General features: G+C 46.0%; 1 protein-coding gene across 1 annotated transcript; it reads left to right on the top strand.

The window, feature by feature from the left end:
• Nucleotides 1-1,832: 1,832 nt before the first annotated feature.
• OTOS (otospiralin) lies at nucleotides 1,833-8,243 on the top strand. Its single transcript, XM_069103056.1, has 4 exons — nucleotides 1,833-2,043; nucleotides 2,449-2,531; nucleotides 3,234-3,260; nucleotides 7,830-8,243. Exons 2-4 carry the CDS (start codon nucleotides 2,474-2,476, stop codon nucleotides 8,012-8,014), a joined length of 270 nt encoding a protein of 89 aa, XP_068959157.1. The 5' UTR covers nucleotides 1,833-2,043; nucleotides 2,449-2,473; the 3' UTR covers nucleotides 8,015-8,243.
• The last annotated feature ends 1,615 nt before the right edge of the window (nucleotides 8,244-9,858 follow it).

The raw sequence follows: 9,858 nt of genomic DNA, 5'->3' as shown, positions 1-9,858 counted from the left end.
ATCAACATTTCTCCTTGCATTTCCTGATTTGGGAGGCCCCTTCTCATCTGTGACCTGACTTAGTTTACTTATATAATGAAGTCAGGAGGTCATTGAACTGACTGAAATGTGTCCTATGGAATATGAAAACTTACTTAAGGCCTCAAACATCCCTCAGACAAGAAGCCGGAAGAAGGGTCCCAATGGTCCTTAAGTGCTTGGTTATCTTGGTCACGTGAAAATCTCCCCTCTCAATCAGCCCATTGTGAACTCCCTAAATGTAGTTTAATCTGTAACTTGGCTTCCTTTACCTATAGAATCTGTTTGGATTTGTTTCCTTAGGGGATGTATGAGATTCTGATTCTGCTTAACTAAATTTGTTCAACTTTTTTTTTTTTTAAGCAATCGGGGTTAAGCAACTTGCTCAAGGTTACACGGCCAGGTGTTTCTGGGTGTGGTGCTGAGTGTCTGAGCCCGGGATTCAATCTCCAGGTCATCCTGACACTGGAGCCAGTGCTCTTTTTTGCTGTGCTACCTGGCCACCCCAATTTGTTCAACTTTTATGACTTTGAAGGAAGCATGGCATTGTGAATGTCTTTTTTTTTTTTTTAGCTTTCATAGCCTAAAAGAATGTATGAAATTGCAGTATTTAAAGGAATTATTCCTCTGTAGCTCTGACCTAAATTTGTCTCAAGAAGCCTTCTTTGAATCCTAATCTTGATTCAGGGGTTATTTTTCTACACCTCTCCCCACCTGTGCTTATGCATAATAAAGCCTACTGTTCTCACCTCCACAGTTTCTGTGTGCTGGTAGTTTTATTTCAGCAGCGCTAACCTCCCACAAGAACTCAAAGAGGAGATGTTTCTCCCCTAACACCATCACAACAACTGAGGCAGCTCTCCAGAAGAGGAAAGGTTAGACCCCTTCCATGGATGGGCTGCTGTGGCACATCCAACTCCCACAGGCTGCCATTCTGTTGCTTTTACTTCATTTGGCCCATTTAACATATGTTGGGATAAAGGACTGTGAGTCACTAGAACTTACCTTTATATTTTAGTTCAATGCCTAGTACTTAGTAGTCAGGGATACCAAGTATCACCTGCCCAGCTCCCTGGCTAGGAATTTGTCAGGAATGTTATGGGAAGGGATGCATGCTTGCTTCTCTAAAGTCCCTTCCAACTACCAAATGATAATACAATTAGATTTTAATTTAATAAAATCAATTAAATTAGATTTTAATTTGCCAACATTGGGTTCAGTCTGAGAAGCTTTAAGCAAGGGTTTTTTGGTTTGTTTTTTAAGGCAGGGTTAAGTGATTTGCCCAAGGCCATACAGCTAGTAAGTGCCTGAGACCAAATTTGAACTTGGGCCCTCCGGACTCTTGACTCCAGGGCTGGTGCTCTCATTCACTATGCCACCTAGCTGCCCCAATTAAGCAAGCATTCTTAACCTGGGGTCCATAAACAGTAAAATAATTGTGATAGCTATATTTCAATATAGTTGGTTCCCTTTATTATTGCACTTAAACTTAATTCTGAGACAGGGTTATGCCAGAAGGAGTTTATGACACAGAAAAAGTGAAAAAGCCCAAGGGAATTCCTTTCAAGAATCTCCTTCCTCAGGGCAACAAGTTGTCACAGTGAGTTCGGTTCGGCCTCAGACACTTAACACACACACACACACACACACACACAAAGCTAGCTGTGTAACCTTGGGCAAGTCACTTAACCCCGATTGCCCTCCAAAAGGCAAAAAAAAAAAAAAAAGAATCTCCTTCTTCGTGTCCTTTGGATTCACAATCGTGATCCCTCAGGGCTGATCTCTGTATTTTTTTTTCCAAACACAAGTGATCCTATGATGAACTACAGTCCAGTTCTTGGGAGAAGGAAAACTTCTGATTGGTGCTTGCAGAGGTGACGTCTCCTTTTCTTAGCCCCTTGCCTTTGGAGAAAGAGCTACCTCTTTATACCATCAACAAAAGCCCATTAAAGCTGGACTGCTGAATCAGCCGAGGGGTAACTTCTGAGATAAAAATTGGAACCGACCTCAGGGGGAAAAACAAAGGTACGATTTCTTGGATTTCCAGACTCAAACTCACAGGCTTGAGGACTGAGGCTTAACCTCTCAAAGAGAAATGTATGGACAGAAAAGGGGAGGAGGGAGGGAAGCATATTTTAGTAATTCTATCCAAATTACCTTCACTATGGAAATAGTGAGAGATTGTTTTCATAAAGAGATGTAAGTTTTTAGCGGCCGTCGCCTTGGCATACTGCGCTGCCAGAAATGTATTCTCATGGTTCATCTGCTGGTTTGTTTGTAAGGGAGGGTTCTGTAGTGTGATTGTTTGAGGGGATCCGGCGTCATGAGGGACAGGGTGGAAATGTAAAAAGCATCAATAAAAGATTTTCAATTTGTTTTAAAGAAATGTGTGGCGAGTAATGACTCATTTCTTTCTCGTCTGTTGGACAGCTGACATTTGAGATTTCCAGGGAAGATGAAATTCAGCCTTGTCAGCCAGCTGGTCCTCTGTCTGCTGATGGGAGCTTTCGTAGGTGAGTTGGCTAACGTATGGGGTGCTCAGTGATATAGTGAGTGGAGCTCTGGGCTTAGAGTCAGGGAGACCCCAGCTCCAATCTGAGATCAGCCTCTCAAGAGTTTTGTGAGCCTGGGCGAGCTGTGCAGTTTCATCTTTTGCAAAGCCAGGACAGTAATAGCATCTACCTCAGGGCTGTCTGGGAGGGACCCTAGAGGCCATCAAGGTGCCCACTGTGAGCCAGTGACTGGCTAAGCTGAGATAAAGAGACAAGGAAGCAGCTACTGCCCACAGAAGCTGACACTGAAAAATAGTATATAAAGATCGTTTTAGATTTACAGGTGAGGAAACTGAGTCCCAGGGAGGCTGGTGGACCCCTTGGTAGCCTTCCCAAGGTCACAGAGGTAGGTCGTCTGACTCCAGCCTGGGTGTTTTTTCCACTCAAATGAAAGAACGTGCATGAATTACTTTGAGAAGCCTTAACAATATCATGTCCATGCCACCTGCAGCTGCCTTGCTTCCATGTAAGGCTGCTGTGGCAGACTCACCCTCTCTTTCTGGCTTACTCGTCTATGTTAACTGCCATTTCTGGGCTCCCAACATCCTTGGCTTTTGCACATGAAGGATTCTTTGTGATGGCTCCAGAAGCCGACTCGGATAGAGCTGTCAGGCATGTTCTTGCCCCCACTCCCCAAGTGATGCGTTTCTTCTTTCTTTGTAGGAGCCAAGCCAGTCCAGGAGGATGCAGGTAATGTCATGGTTCTCTTTTCTTACATCTCTTTGCATGTATGTTTTTTAAATGACAGAATAGAAAATGGGTCAGGATGATGGAGAGGGACTGTGGGGGGGGGGGGAGGGAGGATTATTTTCATCTGCCACAGATGGAAATAACGGCCATAAATACCATTTAGTGCTGTGCACATCATCAGTCTATAGTCTCTGCCATACCAGGATGGTCTGCAGGCAGCACAAACTCCCCATGACTTCAGGCTGGGAAAGCAGGCATCTCCGGGTGATTCTGCAAATAGGAAGGATGGTATGTGTGAAGGCCCCAGACCCTGGAGGAGGAGGGGCAAAGCTGGCTCCCCTCCAGCTCCAGGGCACTGTGGAAGAAACACCAGCTTTGGAGCCAGAGGAGCCACGTGCAAATCCTGCCTGGTCCTCTGGGCAAGGCATTTCAATTGCCCAGGCCTCAGTTTCTCCATCTGTCAAAGAAGGGGGTGAGACTCAGTGGCCTCTGAAGCCCCTTCCAGATCTAGGTCTGAGTCCTTGGTTCCTTATTCCCAGTCGATGTCCTTGTACAGCTGGCAGCATGCTAGAAGCCGTGTGGCTGTGTAACCTGAAGTCAGGAGATGTAGGTTGGAAGCCAGCTCTGAGACTTACTGTGTCCCCATGCACAGGCAAGTCCCTCAAGGTATTTGGGACACACTTAGCTCATCTGTGAAAGGGGGATGAAAATATCTGCACTACCTTCCTCACTGGACTCAGTGGGTTTGTGGGAAACTTCCCCGGCCAGAGAAATGTGAGTTTTCGTCACAGCCTCATTTCTCGGTCTTAGGAGTCATATCATGATCCAGCAGAAAGAGTGCTAGACAGGCCAGAGGACCTGGGTTCAAATCCCACTCTTGGCAATGACTGTATATGATTTCAGGCAAGTTACTTTATGCCTTGGGACTCAGTTTCCCCATATGTAGAGTAAGGGGGTAGACTAGGAGAGGTCCCTTCTAACTCTCAATGAATGATTTCAGTGTTAGGGACTTGGCTGACTCTTCCTTCCAGAAGAATTTATATTTTAAAAGAGGGGCCAGAGAGGGGAATGCAAAAAGCAAAGACACAAAGCATTAGTGGTGGGATTTAGGCACAGGGTTGGGCACATTTTGGGGGCAAGAATGAAGCCAAAGAAGGACTATGTGTAGCCAGCTGATTTCAGGGGTGGGGGACCTGAATCTTCGAGGTCACACATGGCCCTCTAGGTCCTCAAGTGCAGCCCTTTGACCAAATCCAAATGTTGCAGAACTGGATTAAACTATCTATGAGGCAGCTAGGTGGCACAGTACACAGAGTGCTAGCCTAGAGTTAAGGGGACCTGAGTTCAAATCTGGCCTCAGACACTTACAAGCTGTGTGACCCTGGGCAAGTCACTTCACCCTGTTTGCCTCAGTTTCCCCACATGTACAATGGGCTGGAGAAGGAAATGGCAGACCCTTCCAGTATCTCTGCCAAGAAAACCCCAGATGGGGGCACATGGCATTGGACACAACTCCACAACAACAAAGATTGATTACATATTATAATGTGTCAAGCCCAGGTCTAGATACCAGGGGTACAAAAACCAAAGTGAATCTATCTCTGGCCTCCAAGAGCTGACGTTCCAGGCAGTAATAAGGATGCACAAAATATATGCACGGGAAGTACAAGGTCATTCTGGGAGGGGGGCTCTAGGGGCTGAGGGCAGCAGGAAAGGCTTCATGGACCAGTGGGAGTTTGAGCTGGGTCTTAAAGGAAGGGGGGATTGTAAGTGGCAAATTGGGACTGGTGGTCAGAATTCCAGCTGTGTTACTGCATGGTCCCTTTGGGACCACGGGCAATCACTTCCCCTCCCTGGCCTTGGTGGAGCTGATCCATCCGTCCAATGAGGGGGTGAAAGCAGATGGTCTCAGCACTAGATCCTAGAAAGCCTATAGGAAGTTGGGTTGGAGGTGCATTGACCCACATGGACTAACCCCCAACGAGGGCTGATTTCCCATGATTGCATTTGGGACCACCGTAGCTACCCCAGCTCCCTCCTTAAGGGTGTTGCCCAACAGCACAGGAGGGAGCCTGTAAATAAATCAGCTGTGGTCACCTGGGGACACAGAACGTCCAGCAGCTGGTTTCCTGGCCGAGTGGCCCTCTTCCCAATACCGTGCTGCTAATACAGCACAGCTCCGTTCAGGAATAAAGATTTTCTTCTTTAAGAATCCTTTGCTTTGCCGAATGCCAAACCCCAGGGGCTTCTCTGAAATGAAAGGTCAGCAGCTTCTGCTTCCTGTCCCAGACAGCGGGGCCCAATGGCTCTGGCTTTGCTTTGTCTAACTTCCTTCCCTGGAGACTGTCCGGCAGAGCGGGGGAGTTTAGACACAACCAGCTTGGTTTCTTCTGAATGTTCTGAATTTTAAAGAACTTGGCAATCCCACTTGGGCTGTTCCTTAGTATTAAGTTACCGCGTTCATTCATGGGGAATTACAGCCTTAGGTGAGCAGTGACATGAAATGAGGGGATTATGCATGAATCCATTGACTAAGCAACCAGTAACTTCTCCTTGGGAACCCCTGCTGTGGCCAAATGAGCTTGAGGAATCTTTGCACACAGAGGTGAAGAGACTGATTGGTCCAAGATCATACAATTAGTGTCTGAGAAAGGATTCGAACCCAGATCTTTTTTTAAAAAGTTTTTTTTTGGAGGGCAATTGGGGTTAAGTGACTTGCCCAAGGTCACACGGCTAGTTTTAGTGTTAAGTGTCTGAGGCCGTTTTTGAACCCAGGTCCTCCTGACTACAGGGCTGGCACTCTATTCACTGTACCACCTAGCTGCTCCTCGAACCCAGATCTTAACAATTTCAGGTGGCGTGCTCCAGCCATTGGTCCACACTACCTCATTGGTCACATCTACCTTTTGTTTCTATGAAAGTCTTTCTCTAGACGACTGGTTCTGGCTCCTCTCTGTTGCCAGAAGCAGCTTCCTGGGTTCACCTGGTTCCTTTTTCCATCCTCAGAGGCAGCAAAGATTGGCTATTCTCCTGTGATCAGATTTCATGTTGTTTAACCTCACTTTGTCCTGTGTGGCCTCAGGATGCCCTGAGTCCAGTGGCCTTTTTTGAAAAGGCCACTATGACCTCAGAGACCATCTGGGTCAACCCCCTTGTTTGACAGCAGAGGCTCACTCAGGGACACAGAGCTAATGTCCAAGGTGGGATTTGAACCCGGCTTCTCTGCCTCCAGAGTTAGCCATCTTTCCTCTGTACCATACTGCCTTCCCCAGAGAGCCAGGTCCCAAGGCTGTGCAAATATCCAGCATCCTCTCCTACACTTTTGGATACCCAGGCTAATTTTGGAGGAACGACAGGAAGGTCATTTTTTTTCTCTGCTCCATGAGAACAGGGACTAGTTTATTTTATTCTGTATCCCTAGACTAGCCTAACACAGGCCTAGTACACAGTAGGCACTGAAATGCTTTGATTTGCTCATCAGTTGGTAAGCCCGCCCAAACCCGACCTGGTGAGATACCTCCGAGAGCCTTAGTTTCCTCCTCTGTAGAATGATGACCTCTGAGATTCCTGCCAAGTCCAGAGAGATGAACCCATGGCCTTCAGAAGTTACTGAGGCTCCCAGCCATCAGGCACAATCTGTTTGTCCCCACTGTGTGCCTCTGTTCCTTGGCTCATCCCCTCCTCTCCCCCATCCAGGCTCTGTCCATTCCTGAAGGTTTGAGAGCCTCTGCCTTCAAAAAGCCTTCCTGAAGTATTCCAGCTCACACCAGCCTCTCACCAGGGGGAATTAGGTGGAGATTAATGTATTGTACTGGGAGTCAGGAAGTTCTGAATTCAGATCCTGCCTTAAACACTTACCAACTGTGCGACTCCAGGCAAAACACTTATGCTCAGTCTCAGTTTTCTTATCTGTACAATGGGGATAATAACAGCTCCTGCATCCCAGGGGTCTTATGAGGATGAAATGAGATATGTACAAGGCTTTGCAGACCTTAGAGGGCCATAGATTTATCAACTATTATTATTCTCTCGTGTCCTGTGGCCCTTTGTGTTTGGACAACACGTACAAGCTCAGAATTATATTTTCTTTTGTATCATTCCTTTCTTGTCCCACATACGTAGGTCTCTTGTTCATTCACGTCTGATTCTTTGTAATCCCATTTGGGGTTTTCTTGGCAAAGATACTGAAGTGGTTTGCCATTTCCTTCTCCAGCTCATTTTACAGATGAAGAAACTGAGGAAAACCAGGTTCAGTGACTTGCCCAGGGTGGCACAGCTAATAAGTGTGTGAAGCTGGATTTGAACTCAGGAAGAATAACAATTATATAGTCATTTAAAATCTGCAAAGCTCTACATAGTGCATAGTGTTTGGAACCAGGAAGCAGAAAAGCCGAGTTTGAATCCTGCCGTCAATAAGTACTTCCTGTGGGGCTGTGGGCAAGTCATTGGCCCTTCTGGGCTTCACCTTTCTCGCCTAAGGATGATAATAGCCCCTACCTCCTAGGTTGTTATAAGGATCAAATATAGGCATAGTTGTTTATTATCATCATTATTTTCTCTTTTTATTAGACCCCTTTGCCGAGTTGCCTGCCTTGCCCTACTGGCCTTTCTCCACTACGGACTTCTGGTCCTATTTCGAGTACTTTCAGACGCTGGGAGCCTACTACCAGATCAATGATATGGCCCGGACCTTCTTTGCTCATTTTCCCCTGGGCACTACCCTGGGTTATAATGTCCCTTATCAGGAAGACTGAAGCTTTTTCTAGGCCCCCTAGAACAGAGAACAAGGAATTTCAAGTCAATGGATCAATTTCCTTTCTTCCTAAAATGCATACCCACAATGTAAACACTTAATAAACATTTGATTGAATCAAAGCAATGCTTATTGGGGGGGAGACCCCCATCATTAGTACAATGCTATTTCTATCTTTGTAAAGCTCCAAATAACATTAGCCTTGCTTTTATGGATCAATGTTTGTGCTAAAATATTAATAAAGAAATTTTGAATGCACTATTGTATGGCATTTATCAGGGGTGAAAGCATGAGCTGGGAACAAAGAGGTCACCAACAGGCAACTCAGTCTTAGTTTGAGTAATGGAAGCTTAACGTGCCGACCATAGGAGTGAGGAGTCCCACTGCACTCTGCCCCGGTCAGGCTAACTCTGGAGTCAGGCGCTGAGATCTGACCAGCCCACTCTAATGAGATTAGAGGAACATGGACAAGATGGTGAGAGGTCTAGGCACCATGACAGATGAAGAACAGTGGAGGGCAATCAGGCCGCTAACCCTGAAGAAGAGAAGGTGGACAAGGCATTATAGGGGTTGCCGAATAGCCAAGGCTATCTGAGTGTAAGAGGGGTGAGTCATTCTGTGTGGCTCCAGACAGCAGAATGAGGGGAAATGGAGAGGGTTGGGTGGAGGTGGATGCTGGCTCAATGCAATTAGAATTGTTAAGAAAAGAGCAGGCTGCTGGCAGAGGCTGTGAGGCCCTTGTAGCTGGAAGGTTCAAATGTAAGTTTGAGTGGGTATCCAGGACACTGTGGAGCAGCCCTCCAAGGGAGCAGAAAGAGCTGGATGGGCCTCAGCTTCCCTGTCCTGTCACTTTAGGCCAAGTTCTTTGGGCAGGAGAGAGGGGAAGGCTACACTGGGAAATGTGGGTAAAACAAACCTAAAATCCATCAAAATGCATTAACCAGGAGTAAATGCTTTTGGGCATCCCCTCATGGCATGACCTCAGATGATGCCTTTGGAGGACTCTCGTTCTCATGTCTCACCGGCGTCTCCTTTGCAGACCTGGGAGCTTTGATTTAGCAGAATTGTGATGGTTTTAGGGCAGCATTAGCAGCGCTGGGTTTTTAGTTGCTTTCTGACTTTCTCTTTTTCTAGTGAAAGCCATAGAATGTACAGATATCCCTCTTGCATTCTTTTTGAGAAGACAGTCGATTGGCTTCATTTCTGACCATGCTTTTATTAATGAGGACAGCAAGTAAATAGTTGATCAAAAGTCAACAGTAAAGAATACAAGAGTCCCTAGTCCTTGAATACTGGGCTTACAGTTTAAAGTCTGGAAATTATTCTACATTTGCTTCTGTTCATCTCTATATATACCACAAGAAGTGACATGTTAGCATCAAGAAATACCCACATTTTTTCCAAGGTTTTCTTTGGCTACAGCTCCTGTTTCCTGCATCTCCTCTCATTACCTGCTCAAGCATTTCAATTTAATCAGACTTCAATAACACTGGGAAATTTGGGATGTAACTTCATACAGCTTCTAAATTTACCCGTCTCTCTCCCCATCCCTCTCCTACAGTATCTATAAGCAAATCAGACCTTTAGGGTCCAGAGCTATTTAATTACGGTTCCAGCTTAGGGAAGACGTGAACCAGCAAGACTTCAAATTTAGGGAATCCACAGTTCACGTAAGCTGGTGCTTTAGGAAGGCTGGAGAGGTGAGGCTCGGCCAAATTTCAAAGTGTCTCATTCAAGGAGTAGAAAACAAGAACAGGAAGTAGATAGAGTCAAGACCCGGGAAAGATACATTAAAGAAACCAAGCAATTTTCCCCCTTGTAAACAAAGTCCTTTGTGGTTTTATA

This window comes from Petaurus breviceps, unplaced genomic scaffold (assembly GCF_028583685.1).
Source record: "Petaurus breviceps papuanus isolate PSGF00001 unplaced genomic scaffold, PetGlider_PUasm1.0 567, whole genome shotgun sequence".
NCBI lineage: Eukaryota > Metazoa > Chordata > Mammalia > Diprotodontia > Petauridae > Petaurus > Petaurus breviceps.
This window is presented reverse-complemented; position numbering and strand designations above follow the sequence as displayed.